The 17,072-nt window shown below is 39.7% G+C and overlaps 2 protein-coding genes across 2 annotated transcripts in view; one reads left to right on the top strand and one right to left on the bottom strand.

Moving 5' to 3' along the window:
- LOC307157620 (uncharacterized protein) overlaps positions 1-17,072 on the bottom strand; it is a gene marked incomplete at its 3' end in the record, with an annotated part of 91,365 nt that overhangs the window by 56,464 nt on the left and 17,829 nt on the right. The window lies entirely within an intron of this gene.
- Positions 1,508-4,857, top strand: LOC307157619 (uncharacterized protein; the record flags this gene model as incomplete). Its single annotated transcript, XM_079869546.1, has 2 exons — positions 1,508-1,578; positions 3,960-4,857. The coding sequence occupies 2 exons, from the start codon at positions 1,508-1,510 to the stop codon at positions 4,855-4,857; spliced, it is 969 nt and encodes a 322-aa protein (XP_079725672.1).

The raw sequence follows: 17,072 nt of genomic DNA, 5'->3' as shown, positions 1-17,072 counted from the left end.
ACGATATATTATTGTAACAGGAAAATTGTACAATAAACCAGTTACTCTAGCTAGTGTATATGCCCCCAATATTGATGATGAGGCTTTTATTACCTCTTTCTTTACAGCATTACCTAATATGGATTCTCATAAATTGATTATTGGAGGGGATTTTAATTTGGTGTTAGACCCAATAATTGATAGGTCATCACAAAAACCATCCAACATGTCAAAGTCTGCTAAAGCCATTCATGCACTCATGAATACCTATAAATTATTTGATCCATTTAGAGTTTTATCTCCCAACACAAGGAAATATTCTTATTTCTCTCCGGTTCATCATTCGTTTTCTAGAATAGATTTCTTTTTAATTGATTATGCATATTTAACAAACATCAAATACTGTGACTACGAAGCAATTGTGTTATCTGATCATAGTCCAGTATCATTCCACATAGAGATGGGACATGATCTGACAACCAAAAAATGGCGGTTTAATAATGCTCTTTTCTTGGATGATAAAGTAATAGAAGAACTGCAAAAACAAATTGATATATTTTTGCATACAAATGATGATCCAGAGATTAAAAGATCCACCTTGTGGGAAACATTTAAAGCATACATGAGGGGCCAGATTATTTGCCTGAATAGCTTGAAAAATAAGCAGCGAAGGGACAAGGAGTTGAAATTGACCCAAGAACTTAAGGAAATTGACAGAGTTTATGCTAACTCCCCCACACCAGAACTTTATAAAAGAAAGCAGTCATTGCAGACCGAACTCAAATTATTATACACTGCAGAAACGACTAAATTCTTGACACAATTAAGACACAAAAATTATGAATATGGGGAAAAAACAGGTCAATTATTAGCCCAGCAAATTAAAGAAGAAGCAGCGTCAAGGTTAATAACAGAGATACGGACAGATTCCGGTCAGACAACAACCGATCCTAAAATAATAAATGACACATTCAAGAATTTTTATTCTAAATTGTACTCTTCAGAATCCAAAAATGATTCAAACTTAATAGAACAATTTTTTGATAAACTTCAGATACCTACTATAAATTTAGAAAACAAAAAATTATTAGAATAACCTATTTCAAACTTAGAGTTTTGCATACACTGTATAGCTTGTTTTATTTCTAAGTGCCCTGGACCTGATGGTTACAGTGTTGAATTCTACAAGGCTTTTATAGATCAAATTTCAACACTTCTTTTGAGTGTCTATAATGAAGCATTGACTACAGGTTCTCTACCTCCAACGTTATACGATGCATGCATCTCTTTAATCCATAAATCTGGCAAAGACCCTCTAGAACCAGGTTCATATAGACCCATAAGCCTTTTGAATGTGGATAATAAAATTTTGGCAAAGATCTTAGCCATACGTTTGGAAAAGGTCCTTCCGACCGTTGTGTCACCAGACCAAACTGGATTTGTTAAAGACAGGCAGTTGTTTTTTAACATCAGGCGACTGTTCAACATTATCTACACTCAAAATCCAAATAAAGAGGTGTCCGAAATAATGGTCTCACTAGATGCCGAGAAGGCCTTCGACAGGGTCGAGTGGGATTTTCTCTTCTCGGCCCTGTCGAGGTTTGGATTTGGCCCCTACTACATTTCTTTAATTTTACTACTTTATGCTCAGCCTAAAGCATGTGTTCACACAAATAATATGGATTCTTGCTCTTTTCCTCTTCACCGTTCAACACGACAAGGCTGCCCTTTATCTCCCTTGTTGTTCGCGCTGGTCATAGAACCTCTTGCTATTTTGCTGCGCTCTACGGGGGATTATAAGGGGATTGTAAGAGGAGATAAGGAGCATAAGGTGTCCTTATATGCAGACGATCTGCTTCTATATATTTCAGATCCATCTCTGTCTCTACCAAAAATTATGACCATGCTAGCGGACTTCGGTAAAGTATCAGGATATAAAATTAACCTGTCAAAAAGCATATTGTTTCCGATCAGCTCTAGGGCAAAAGATCAAGTACATACACTCTCCCCTTTTCCCTTTGCTGTTTCAGACTGTTTTAAATATCTCGGAATAAATATCATACAGGAAATATCTGGCCTCTTCAGCAAAAACTTTGTAAACCTATATAAACAAACGGAGCAACAGATCGAGAGGTGGTCTAATCTCCCGATCTCTCTCGCTGGCCGAATTAATATTATAAGAATGAATGTTTTACCGAAATATTTATTTTTATTTCAGTGTGTTCCAATTTTGATTAATAAGAAATTTTTTACCAAAATAGATTCTTTAATTGTGTCCTTTATTTGGAATAAAAAGATACCAAGAATTAAAAAATCCTTTTTACAAAGACCCAAACCCATAGGAGGAATGGGATTGCCCAGCTTCCGGCTCTATTATTGGTCCTGTAATATTCGATGTATGTCATTTTGGAATGGATCTCACAAACCTGATTGGGAACAGATGGAAAATCAAGCTTTTTCTCCTAATACATTGAAATCATTAATACATTACACCTCTGATCTTTCTAAATTTAAGGCTCAGAATCCTGTTGTGTCCCACTCACTAAAAATTTGGTCTCAGATTAGAAGACATTTTCATTGGAATCAATGTTCAGTCCTTACACCAATAATTGGTAATCAAGCACATAAGCTGTTTTCAGGTCAAACATTTCAACAATGGGACCTTAAAGGAGTGCACACAATTAAAGACCTCTTCATTGATAAAATATTTCCAACATTTGAACAATTAATACATAAATTTAATATTGATAACAAAGACTTTTTTAAATACTTGCAAATGTGCAACTTTACTAAAGCAACATTTCCCTCTTTTCCCAATCAGCCTGAAGTATGTCCTATAAACAATGTATTATTGAACAACCCACTTAAAAAAGGTTCTATTTCTAGAATATATAATAACCTTTCACAGCTAGATAGTACAACTACACTTGATCATATAAAGGATGCTTGGTGTGAAGACTTGGGAATAAACATCACAGACGACCAATGGATCGAAGCTCAAGAGCGGGTCCACTCCTCTTCAGTTTGTATCAGACACGGTCTGCTGCAGTTTAAAATCCTGCACCGATTACACCTTTCCAAACAAAGACTATCCAGGATGTTTCCGGGAGTGGACGCCTCTTGTGAACGTTGTGGCTATGCCCCTGGTTCATTGTCACATACATTTTGGGACTGTCCCCACATCACCCTCTATTGGTCTAAAATAATTGAGACTTTGTCAGCAATTTTTAATGTTAGACTCCCAGCAGATCCAGTAATGTCACTATTTGGTGTTGTACCTACAGATATACATTTGAACAGCTCACAAATTAATGTATTGTGTTTTGTGATGTTGCTAGCCAGACGTCTAATTTTACTAAACTGGAAAAATAAAATTCCTCCTACTCACCAAAACCTTCTTAGAGACGTAATGCAATATTTACAATTGGCAAAAATTAAATATTCTTTAAGGAAGAAAGAACAAAAATTTTACTCAATTTGGCAACCTTTTATTAATTATTACAATAAGTAAAATTGGACGGCCCCCCTAATGCCTGATTTGATATAGTTTTACTTAATACTTCATGTGTGTGCAGGTGTTTTTTTTTTTTTTTTTTACGTTTTGTTTTGTTTTCTGTTTACATTTATACATATACAAATTGTATATATGTAAGTGATTTGTATAAAACTGTTGGAAAATGGTAATAAAAATAACAGAAAAAAAAAAAAAAATACTCAGATACACGTTAAAGTCCTGCGTTAAAAATTTATAAAAGTATAATCCGGTCTAAACATTTCTACAAACAAGTATATATTTTTGTACATTATACAAACAAGAATAATCAGGAAAAGTGAACTGTGACTATTATACTATTATATAATTATTACTCATGCATTAATTAAAATATAAAGTAAATGTATTTAGCTTCTTTTCACCACAGATTTTTTTTGTTTGTTTGATCATTTTTCTTAAGTAATTATTATTATTGTTATTATTTCAGATTCTTGGCCACTGGAGACTCCTACCGCACCATAGCTTTTAGCTATCATGTGGGAGTGAGCACCGTGGCAGGTATTGTTGGAGAGGTCGCAAGGGCAATATGGGATGCCTTGGTGCAGGAGGTCATGCCAGTCCCCACCACTGAGGACTGGCAAAGCATCGCCAATGACTTCCTCCATCGGTGGAACTTTCCAAACTGCCTTGGTTCCATCGATGGCAAACATGTTGTTATCAGGGCCCCTGACAACTCAGGCTCTTTGTTTTTTAATTATAAGGGGACCTACTCTGTTGTCCTCCTGGCAGTGGTGGACGCACAGTACTGCTTCCGGGTAGTGGATGTTGGCAGCTACGGGAGGACAAGCGATGGTGGTGTGCTGGCTAACTCCACCTTTGGCCAGGCACTGCGAGATGGGACCCTTGGCCTGCCACAAGATGCTCTGCTGCCAGGTGCAGAGCATTTGGGACCACAGCCACATGTTTTTGTGGCTGATGAGGCCTTTCCACTCCGCCAGGACCTCATGCGGCCTTTCCCAGGACACAATCTCTCCGGCAGACAAAGGGTATTCAACTACAGGCTGTCACGGGCAAGGCTGATTGTTGAGAATACCTTTGGCATTCTCACAGCCCAGTGGCGGATGTACAGGCAAGTTATTGCGATCAGCCCTGCCAACGTGGACGCCTGTGTGAAGGCTACATGTGTCCTGCACAACTTCCTGAGGAGGTCCACCAGCATCACCAGGACGCCCATACCATCAGCTGGAGACAGAGAAGCTGCTGGCCTACAGGAGGTCAGCCGAGTGGGCAGCAATAATGCCACAAGGGAGTCCATCCGTGTCCGAGAGAAATTCATGACCTATTTCTCCACAGAGGGAGCTGTCCCCTGGCAACCTGTGGCATAAAGCCATGCCTTTAAACGGCTCTTTTAAGAGCCACCAATTAAAAACAAATTTAAGTTCGTATTCATGGTGTCTCGATTTTTTAAAAACACATTTTAGTTCATATTCATGGTGTTTCGATATTTTAAAAACACATCTCGGTTCATAAACATGGTTTCTCCATATTTTAAAAACAAAATTTTAGTTCATATTAATAGACTGAGCAAGACTGCTCTAAAAACACTTATGGAAGTGTACTTTTAATCTCACCTGGGTTCCCTACACATTTTCAATATATGGTAGAGCATGAAAGATTTGTAATAATATAAAACAAGTGATAGGGTTGGGAGCAGGCTTCACTCTATGTTTTTTTAGATTTTCAGAGTGCTGGCCTTATATAACACATATGAAACAAAGTAAAGAGGCCGCACTATGCATATAAAACGTTTATTTTGCACAAACGCGCACGCAGCATCCAACGTACTGATCTGTTGACCAAACGGACCGATCAGAATAACGCTAACACTGCAGTGACATGTGTATCCACTTATGGTCAGATTTCAAATAGCTTAAAGAATATTGTGCATCGCCATTGGCACATTCTAAGCAGTGACCCGAACTTGGGCGACACGTTCCAAGATCCGCCGCGCAGCTGCTATAAACGTGCACCCAATCTCAGAGATCAGCTAGTGCGCTCGCACCTTCCTGCGCCAACTCACTCGCCTTTTCCCTTTAGAATACCATACGGGAATTTCAAATGTTTTAATTGTGCTGCTTGTAATTTTATGATCACAGAAAATACCTTCACACATCCAAAAACAGGCAGGGTGTATAAAATAAAGGGCAGAATCACATGTCTATCAACTTTTATTGTGTATCTACTAACGTGTCCTTGTGGTTTATTCTATGTGGGCAAAACAAAGCGACAATTGAAAACCCGAATTTTCGAACACAAATGTGCCATCAGAAAGAATGACGATAAATCATCAGTTGCAAGACATTTTAATTCTGTGGGACATAATGCCAACATGCTCAAATTTATGGGCTTGGAGCTGGTCAATCGGCCTCCAAGAGGTGGAGACCGTGAGAACCTCCTCTTGCAGCGAGAGGCTTGGCATATTTTTAATTTGAACACTTGCATCCCGCACGGGATGAATGAAGATCTGACACTAAGCTGCTTCCTATAAATGCAGGTTAATACCACATGTGTATTGAATGTGTTAAAATTCTTTATGTATTATGAGTATTATATTGCAGTATATAGTGACACCATTGGTCCCGGTATCACTTTAATATTATTATTTGATGATGATGACGATGATGGGTGTGTCAATGACAATGGGTGTGGGTATTTAAGATTGGTCACAAGCTTTCCTGATTGCACACTGAAGAAGGCACACGCCGAAACGCGTTTGTGCAAAATAAACGTTTTATATGCATAGTGCGGCCTCTTTACTTTGTTTAATAATATAAAACACACATAACCAGAAATGTTGACAATATTTTATTGCCTTTTTTACTAATAACGTAAAAAAATGAGATACAAATGAATAACAAGGTTTTAAACATAGAACTAATACTTTCATACAATACTTTCGTACAGAACTGTTTTGTACTTTACAAGAACTAATACTTTCATACAGAACAGTTTTGTACTTTTGAACTAATACTTACAGAACACGTTAGAACAAAGGGAGAAAGCACAAGGTGCAGCTGACAAGACTGCGAGGGAAATAAGCTTACAATCACCCCTCACAGACTTGTCAGCTGCCCCCCGTTACTCTCACCCCAGTGTTCTTCAACTTCAGTCTCCAGACATCTAGCCTCATACACAAGCCTGTGTATTTTAAACTTCAGGTCCTGTCTGGTCCTCACAGACAGCGACCTGAAGTCTTCCACGAGGCTTTGAAAAAAAAGGCTGTCACTGTCCTCATTGGTTGTAGCTCTTCTACTAACAGCTTCCAAAGCTGTTAGCATGCGCTCATCAAAGTTGGAGCTGTGGTGTGGTCTCTTTCTCCTCAATGAGGAGGGCTGAAGGCTGGGCTGGCCCTGGCTTCCACCTGCCTGGCTTCCACCTGCCTGTCCCTGGCTTATACCTGCCTGGCTCTGGCTTCCACCTGCCTGTCCAAGAAGGCTGGACTGGCTCTGGCTTTCATCTGGCTGTCCCTGAAGGCTGGACTCACACTGATGACTGCGTGTGCGCATCTCCTCTACCTGACTGTGCCCGGCCATGGCATATTCTCTTTCCTCTGGGGTCAGGTCTTCCCCAACCCCCCCTACCATATTAGGCAAGGCAAGGCAAGTTTATTTATATAGCACATTTCATACACAATGGCAATTCAAAGTGCTTTACATAGAAGAAATTAAAATAATAAAAGAAATAAGAATAATTAAAACAGTTTAGAAAAATAAAATAAAATACAGTACAAACAGTCGGACGAATATTGGCACAGTGCTCATTCAGTAAATGCATAGCTAAACAGATGTGTTTTGAGTCTGGATTTGAAAGTGACTATTGTAGGAGCACGTCTGATCTCCTCTGAAAGCTGGTTCCAGCTGCGGCTGGCATAATAGCTAAAAGCGGACTCGCCATGCTTAGAGTGAACCCTTGGTATTTCTAGCTGATATGATCCTAGTGATCTGAGTGATCTGTTGGGTTTATATTCAGTGAGCATATCTGCAATGTATTGAGGTCCTAGGCCATTGAATGATTTATATACCAGTAATAATACTTTAAAATCAATCCTAAATTTAACTGGGAGCCAGTGTAAAGACCTGAGGACTGGTGTGATGTGTTCATATTTTCTGGTTCTGCTCAGAATCCTGGCGGCAGCGTTCTGTATGAGCTGCAAATGTCTTATGGTCTTTTTGGGAAGGCCAGTGAGGAGTCCATTACAATAATCCACCCTGCTGGTGATGAAAGCATGCACAAGTTTCTCTAAGTCTTGTCTGGAGACAAAGCATCTAATTCTTGCAATATTTTTCAGATGATAGTATGCTGATTTAGTTATTGCTTTGACAGGACTACTGAAACTAAGGTCTGACTCTAGGGACACACCGAGATTCCTGACTTGATTTTTAGTTGTTTGACCCCTAGAGTGAAGGTATGCGTTCACCTTGAGAACTTCATCTTTGTTTCCAAACGCAATGACTTCAGTTTTGTCTTTGTTTAACTGAAGAAAGTTTTGACACATCCAACTGTTGACTTCGTCAATGCATTGGCACAGGGAGTCAATGGGGCTGTAATCGTTAGGCGATAGGGCTAAGTAGAGCTGTGTGTCGTCTGCATAGCTGTGGTAAGCAATTTGGTTCTTTCTCATTATTTGGCTCATTGGGAGCATATACAGGTTGAACAGGAGTGGTGCAAGAATTGAGCCTTGAGGTACTCCGCATTAGTGGTGTCAACAATAATCGATTCGGCGATGCATCGCAATGCGGGGCATGCACGATTCAGCATCGATGCGGCAAAGTGCCATAATCGATTATGTCACTGTTTTAGGGGTGTAACGGTACGCGTATTCGTATTAAACCGTTCGGTACAAGGCACGCATTTTCAAACCGAACGGTTATTTCAAATGTAAGCGCGTCGTGAGCGCGCTCATAATGTAGACGCTGGCGCGACCACAACATCAAATGGCAAACGCAATGTAAGCGGAACGAAACTGAGCTACTCGTGACGGACTGTTTATCAGTTTGGACCAACGCAGCGCGAGCCGATCTTATACTACACAGCGCTAAGAGATCCAGTAAAGAAAGCATTTGAACTCGCCACTAAAGTAATAACATCGCTGCGAGATCCAGTGAGAAACATTCACATTTCTCTGTTATTAACGGATCAAACAGCGCTGACGTGGAAACCAGGAAGAAACATTGTGACATGAATGAACTAGTGTCCACAGATCAGCAACATTCACCATGGATTTACTGTAGTAGTAACACTTACTGCAACTTTGGAAGTTTGGCAGGAATAGTGGGCTATAATGCCTTCAAGTAACGTTATGTCGGATTTATTTCGACATTATGAATAACATTGCCGCCCTCAAATGTTAATCTGAACTAAAATAAACATTTGTTTATAAGCACAAAATATTACATTTAATTTTTTCCAAGGAGCTGTTTTGTTTTATATGCTCCTAAGAAGAGTCAATTATAGCTCCATCATTGCTCAAAGAAAAAAAATGTCATACGTTATGATGTTAGTTCTAATAAAAAAAGAATAAAAAAAAAAAAATCAAGGAAACTTCTCTGGCATTTCTTTCTTTTTGCTGTATCGAAAACATACCGAACCGTGACACAAGTGTATCGTATTGAACCGAACCATGAATTTTGTGAACCGTTACACCCCTACACTGTTTATTTTCTGGCCTTGAGTTGGACAATAAAGTTGAAATTTAATTTCAAATGGTTCTCAAGCAGAGAGAAGAGAAACATTTCTCATTCAAAGCACTGAAAGCACTGAAAGCAGTAATTTATGCTTTCTTTTTCAGGTTTGAAAATGCCATATCCAATACCCTGTACCATTCAATTTTATTTTATTTAATGACATTTATGTCAAAGATACAGGAGAGTGATAATACACATAGCAGCCAATAAAATCTGTTGTTCAATATCTGACTGCTTGTATTGCCTCATCATGACTGATGAAAATTTTGCCTTGTTGTGTGCAGTAGAATTTTGATGCATCGCAATGCATCGTAGAATCGAACTGAATCGAATCGTTACCTGGTGAATCGTAATCGAATCGAATCGTGAGGGCAGTGCCAATGCACACCCCTACTCCGCATGTCATGGATGTCCACTCAGACTTATGATCTCCTATACTCACATAATAACCTCTCCCATCTAAGTATGACCTGAACCATTTTAGGACTATCCCAGAAAGCCCCACCCAGTTTTCCAGCCTGTCAAGAAGTATGTTGTGATCGACAGTGTCAAATGCAGCACTGAGGTCGAGTAGTACTAGCACTGATAATTTGCCTGAATCAGTATTTAAGCGAATATCATTTATTATCTTTATGAGCGCTGTCTCTGTGCTGTGGTGCGGTCGGAAACCAGATTGAAAATTGTCAAAGTATCCATTCGAGCTTAAGAATTTGTTCAGCTGATTGAAGACAACTTTTTCAATGATCTTGCCTATAAAAGGAAGATTTGAGATCGGTCTATAGTTGCTTAATATGGTCTTATCCAGATTGCTCTTTTTCAGGAGGGGCTTGACAACTGCAGTTTTCAGGGAGTATGGAAAACTCCCAGAGCGAAGTGAGACATTTACCACTTCTAGGAGATCTGCTTCTAAACTGTTTAACACACTTTTGAAAAATGATGTGGGAAGTGTGTCAAGAGCGCATGTTGATGTTTTAAGGTGCTGTACTGTTTCTTCCAAAATTTTGCCATCAATTTCTTTGAAATCAGACATAGTAACTACTTTCTCAGGTGATTTGATCTGTCTGACCTCAGTGCAACTCAAGGATGTGCTGATCACCTTTCTGATATTACTGATTTTCTCAGAGAAGAAAGAAGCAAACTCACTGCACTTGTTCTCTGAGAGCATTTCACTGGGAATCTGGCTTGGAGGGTTTGTCAGTCTCTCTACAGTAGCAAAAAGAGTGTGTGTGTTGTTTAAATTGCTGTTTATAATATTTGAGAAGAAAGTCTGTCTAGCTTTGCCTAGTTCCATATTGAAAGCATGGATGCTGTCTTTGTAGATGTTATAATGGACTACAAGTTTAGTCTTCCGCCACATGCGCTCTGCTTTTCTGCATTGTCTTTTCATATTTTGCACTGCTGTTGAGATTCTCCAAGGTGCTTTTTGTCTGCCACTCTTCTTCCTGACTTTAACAGGAGCAATATCATCAATTATACCTTTAACTTTTGAGTTTAACATGTTTGCCATCGATGGAACCAAGGCAGTTTGGAAAGTTCCACCGATGGAGGAATCAAGGAGAAAATCAACAGAGTCTGCAGATATGCTTGGTGTTAAGGATATAGCCTTCATAAATAGTACACTGGTGTTCTCATTTAAGCATCTCTTCCTGACAGACACAGATCTAGCTTCAGTGGCAGGAGAGATCAATATATCAAAGAAAATACAGAAATGATCAGACAGTGCTACATCCTTAATAACAATCAATGAAATGTTTAGACCCTTACTGATAAGTAAATCTAGAGTGTGTCCACGATTGTGTGTGGGTCCATGTACATGCTGAGTCAGATCAAAAGTTTTTAAAACAGTTTTGATTTCTTTTGCCATATTGTTTTCTGCATTATCTATGTGAATGTTAAAATCTCCTGCAATGGCAAAACAGTCAAACTCTGAGGTAATTGCTGATAACAGTTCTGTAAAGTCCTCAGCAAAGGCTGGAGAGTATTTTGGAGGCCTGTAAATAATGATAAGTAAAATGCGTGGAGCACCTTTCAACACAATACCCAGATATTCGAAAGAAGGGTAATTCCCAAATGATATTTGCTTACATTGATAGATATCTTTAAAAAGAGCAGCTAGACCCCCACCTCTCTTAACAGCTCTGCAGACACTCATAAAAGTAAAGTTCGGAGGGGCTGCTTCATTGAGGACTGTTGCACTGCAGCTGTCTTCTAGCCAGATTTCATTTAGAAGCATAAAATCCAGGTTGTTTGTGGTTATTAAATCGTTGACTAGAAGTGATTTATTTTTAAGTGAACGAATGTTTAAAAGTGCTAACTTAACAGTCTTACTTTTTGTCCCCACATCAATCTTACTTTGACGTGTAATAGGCACCAGATTAGTTAGGTTTGCTGCACGGCTATTGAAGGCCTTAGACTTTCTATCTTGAAATAGAACAGCAATAGAGAAAGATACAGGCACACTGGGTTCCCGCTTGTTCTGTAAACATTTGAGAAAGTTACTGTTATCAGAGCGGGGACCCAAAACACATCACTGAGAGCTGGTATCAGTTGTTTTTGGTTCACCTCGAGCAGATGGAGGAGGGTGTGGGCCCTGGTGTTGTGGCAGAGGCCGAAGAGCTCTCACAGGAGGGGGAGGGCGAGCTGGGCCCGCAGGCTTTGGTGCGGGTGGTAATGGTGCCTGTCGTTTTTTGGTTGGTATCTGGGGGCTTGCAGCAAAAGAGTGGGATAGTCTGGTTCCAGCATACACCAGTTCTTCCATTTTCTGTGAGAAACACAGTAGTGGCGATGCTGGGGAGAGGGATAGCGTGTCTGGTGAAAGGGGCTGTTGCTCTGGTGTTATAGGAGGTTGTGATATGCTGTCCTGGTTTCCCTGGCTGTTTTCCAGGAAGTCGTCCTTGGGTGCTGAATCTTCAAGCAGTTCTGATATGTCTCTCTGTGGGCAGGGCTCAGCTGAGATTGTGTCCGTGAGCAGAGGTTGTTGTGGCGGAGTGGTGTTATCATTGTCCTTGTGTGATATGTCAACCGCATGTCCATTTTGCTGCTGAAGTGAAGTCCCGTGGTCATTCATACTGTGTCCATGTGTGTGTGTGCTGTTCAGATTGAGTGGATTGGCACAAACTGCAGAAGGATGATTGAGGGAGAAGTAGAAATTGTCCTTTAACACTCTTGAACCATGTTTGTTTGGGTGATGGCCATCCCGATGAAAAAGTTGTCTCTGACTCCAGAAAAGATTGAAATTGTCAATGAAGTTTACTCCTTTTATATTGCAGGTTTTTTGCAGCCATGTATTTAGCCCAAGCAACTGTGAAAACCTGTTTGTTCCTCTTGCTGGGAGTGGTCCACTGATGAATGTTTGAACTTTCAGTCTTTTAAGTGTTTCAAAAAGTTCATTGAAATCCTTCTTAAGGAGTTCTGACTGCTCTTTATGAATATCATTCTTCCCCACATGTATGATGAGTCGATTTGCAGTCTTATGTTTCATCAGAATGTTCTGAAGTTCCCTGTTTACATCAGAAGTTGTTGCTTGTGAAAGGCAGCATGTAGTTGTATCCCTGCCGCTAATGTTTCTGATTATGGAGTCCCCCACTATCAGAGTCCTGGGCTCGGCTGCGCTCTGAGCTGAGTGCCGCTGTCTGCTCGACCTTGAGCGCCAGTTAGCATCAGTGTTAGCTACTGGCCCATTCAGTCTGTGTTCGATCATATTCATCACATTTGGGGATTCCTCATTTACATTCATTAGTATTTCAAATCTGTTCTCAAGATGTATAGGCGGTGGAAGAAGACCAATGTTTGCAATCCTTGTCAGAGCTGTATCTGGGGTAGAGGATGCTACTGTGGCAATATGTGATGCTCGTGACAATCTGATGTCTCGAGTGCCTTTGGGTCTAGCTCCCTGTTTGTGCCATCGATTAGTAAGTCGATCGGCTTGTTTCTCTACCTGTCGAGGAGCACTAGTTTCATGGGACTCACCGGTATGCTGAGGGTGTCCATGACGAAGCTCTGTTGTGTGCTCCGTCTGGTTTGGTGGTCCCGTAAGTAACTTTGTTTCGAGAACTGCAATCCTTTGTAAAGGTCTGTGGCAGTTAGTGCAGCAAGTAGATTCTTGAACCTGAAGAGGCATTTTCTCTCTTATCCGTATGGATGTAGGCAGTTGTGTTTTCCTTTCCCGGAATGTAAGCTGGTCGGGTAAAAGAATTCTGCGTTTTTGTAGTAATCCAAACTTTGTTGTCTATGGAAGCTTGTTTCCGCCACAAAATAAAAAAATAAAAAGATAATTGCGACTTTTTATCTCACAATTGCGAGTTTACATCTCGCAATTCTGACTTTATTTCTCAGAATTGCGAGATATAAAGTCAGAATTCTGAGATATAAAGTCAGAATTGCGTGAAATAAAGTCAGAATTCTGAGATATAAAGTCAGAATTGCGAGATATAAAGTCGCAATTGCGTGTTATAAAGTCAGAATTCTGACTTTTTTTCTCGCAATTGCGACTTTATATCACGCAATTCTGACTTTATATCTCAGAATTCTGACTTTATATCTCAGAATTCTGACTTTATATCTCAGAATTCTGACTTTATATCTCAGAATTCTGACTTTATATCTCAGAATTCTGACTTTATATCTCAGAATTCTGACTTTATATCACGCAATTGCGAGTTTATATCTCGCAATTCTGACATCTTTTCTCAGAATTGTGAGATATAAAGTCCAATTCTAAGGAAAAAAAAAAGACGGACTTTTTTTTTTTTTTACCTTAGAATAGTTTATATCTCACAATTCTGACTTTATAACACGCAATTGCGACTTTATATCATGCAATTCTGACTTTATATCTCGCAATTGCGTGATATAAAGTCAGAATTCTGAGATATAAAGTCAGAATTCTGAGATATAAAGTCAGAATTGCGTGATATAAAGTCGCAATTGCGAGAAAAAAAGTCAGAATTCTGACTTTATAACACGCAATTGCGACTTTATATCTCGCAATTCTGACTTTATATCTCAGAATTCTGACTTTATTTCACGCAATTCTGACTTTATATCTCAGAATTCTGACTTTATATCTCGCAATTCTGAGAAATAAAGTCAGAATTGCGAGATGTAAACTCGCAATTGTGAGATAAAAAGTCGCAATTATCTTTTTATTTTTTTATTTTGTGGCGGAAACAAGCTTCCATAGTTGTCTGAGCACTGTGCTGTTTGCTGAAGTTAAAATTAGGTGATAAAAGGAAATAAAATATAAAATATAGGAGATAAAATGTAAAAGCGATAGAGCAAAGCGCGGAGCAGTAAGCAAGAGCATCCGAACAGTAGCTGAGCAGGAAGTAGGAATGCACGTATTACTGCACGTTAACCTATCTTCTAGGAATGGGTTGAGGAAGCCCATGACCCCACTGTAGCGCCATGGCCGGACACTGCTTGCGCCTGCCCCACTCCTATTCCTCTCTGCCTCCTTCCTCTTCTCCTTTCGGAACGTGTCTCTAAGGCAGTGGTTCCCAAACCTGTCCTGGAGGACCACCAACACTGCACGTTTTCTTTTTCTCCCTAGTCAAACACACCTGATTCAACTCATCAGCTCATTAATCCATGTTATAATGAGCTGATGAGTTGAATCAGGTGTGTTTGACTAGGGAGAAAAAGAAAACGTGCAGTGTTGGTGGTCCTCCAGGACAGGTTTGGGAACCACTGCTCTAAGGGACTTCCATCTTTTCCTGCACTCATCCGCTAGTAGAAAAACAATATGAAACTTTATTAAATATGTGACTGATGACATTTTTTATTTATTCAATATGTGACTGTAATGACATTTATCATTATTTTCTCCAGCTAAGCAATTTGTAGATAAATACCACAAGGGGAACAGGAATAGTACACTTTTGTTTTTTCCTTGCAGAATTATTTTTAATAAAAAAAAAGGCAGAAGAGACTGCTTTCATTTTAAATATGTAAGAAATATGTTGTACTTCAAAATTAGATAACTATGATTATAACAGCTGATAATTACATCTAATGAAATTTGGCAGGCTAAAGTAGGCTATTGTACAGCATCAGTAAATTGCCATATCACAGTTGCACATTTAATTATGTAGAGACAAAAACTGATCTTGTAATAATCGTAAAATTTACTTTACTGACTGATTTGCATAAACAACTGTTTTGCATGACATGGCGCTAAAGTTATCATGCAATTCCCGCTTTTTTCTAGAAAATATATAACGTTAATGCCCATCAGCAACTCACCAGAAACACCAACAATTTCAGACACCTTGTTCCATTCTTTTTATTAATGTCCCTGTATGTAAACAGGGACAAGTCGTATAATAACGGGAAACCAGCAACAGAAATAATTCATTTTTCCTCCATTTTGCTTAGGAACTAATGTGGTCGGAACTAAAGGTTACAGGACTGCGTTCTCTTGTATCCTCTCAGGCGGAGGACTTCTACATTCCGATTGGTTGCCGCCGAACAGCGTCATAGCTTATTACCATAAAGTTGACTTGATTTCAACTCTTCTCGCCGTCCAAGACGCGCCGCGCCGCCCTCGCCGGAGCTCGCCGCCGGCTCTCATTGAAAATGAATGGCTTCCGGCCACTTTAACGCTCTCGCCGCCGGCGGTGTGAACGCACAGCAAGATCAAAATCGAATTTTGAGTCTCTTTTGCACTGATAAGAAAAAAAGCTAGCAGATCACGCCGGCGTGATTGCCGACCCCAGGGGGTTAAGAAACTAAAATCTAACCACAACTAAGAACAGACTATCAGCTGTAATACCACCATATTACCCAACCTTCTATAAACTAAATGGATGCCATCTTGACACTCAACAATATTGTCAGTCCACTAGTTAGAAACTATTTGTCTGTACTGCCCTTTAACCTTTCTAGAGGCAAGCTCATTTGGAACTGGTCCAACAAAATGTGGCTTTTTCAAAGAGACCAATGTTCTCTCAATGATTTGACTCTGTTGATTTTGCTCAGACAATCGACGTAGCATTTGGGCAAGGGGGGCGTTGGGGTTTTCTGCCAAGTTTATTGAGTTTCTGCAGGTGGTTCTCATACGGGAAAGCTGATTTATTGTCGAGACAATCTGAGAGCTCATCTAAGTCAAATGTTCAGAAGCTTCCTAACGACACCTAAACAAACAGAATGCATATAGTCACCTGGAAACTAAGATACCTTCCCTACGGGAAAGGGTTAGGGCCCTGGTGATGTTCTTCATTATGTTTTTGGGCAAATGATTAATCTGTCCTGAGTGGGCAAGAGACTAAGGAAAGGTCATTCTGCCAGATAGATACTCTCCTTTCTGGGCACATTTATCATATCCAAAATATCCATTGTGACTCTTAATGTTTTTTTTATAAAAGCCCGGGCAGACGCATCACACATGACAGAATCTAACTTGACAAAAAATTATTTTGCCCTCAAAGTCAATACCACTCTCCAACGCTTTCAACTCAGAAACAAAATCTTCCATAAAGACTTCTGCTGGCTTTGGTTTATGTGGTCCACAGAACAATGCAATCACAACAAGTTCTTTAATTGGAAAACTTAGTAAACATCCTAAAATTAGCCACACCTGAATCCCACTACTCTTGAATAAGGGCAATCCATCAATATTGACTTGGAGTTTTAGTGTGCAGCCATCTGCAACTGACTCAAATGCCTGTCGTAGCTTCTGCTTAATGGAGGACAGGATGCCAATATAGTAATAGAGTCCTTCACATTTTTGATGGAGTCTCAGCAGGCCAAGAAGAGCTGTAAGAGCCAAGAGGGAAACTCCGAAATTTAACGCCCAGTTGCGTAGACTATCACAAAGGTTACAGGTTTGATCTGTTTCATCAGAATCTTGGCCTGAG

Source organism: Squalius cephalus (assembly GCF_949319135.1).
Source record: "Squalius cephalus genome assembly, chromosome: 4".
Classification (NCBI taxonomy): Eukaryota; Metazoa; Chordata; class Actinopteri; order Cypriniformes; family Leuciscidae; genus Squalius; species Squalius cephalus.
The sequence above is the reverse complement of the archived record's forward strand: the minus strand, read 5'-3'. Positions and strand labels throughout refer to the sequence as shown.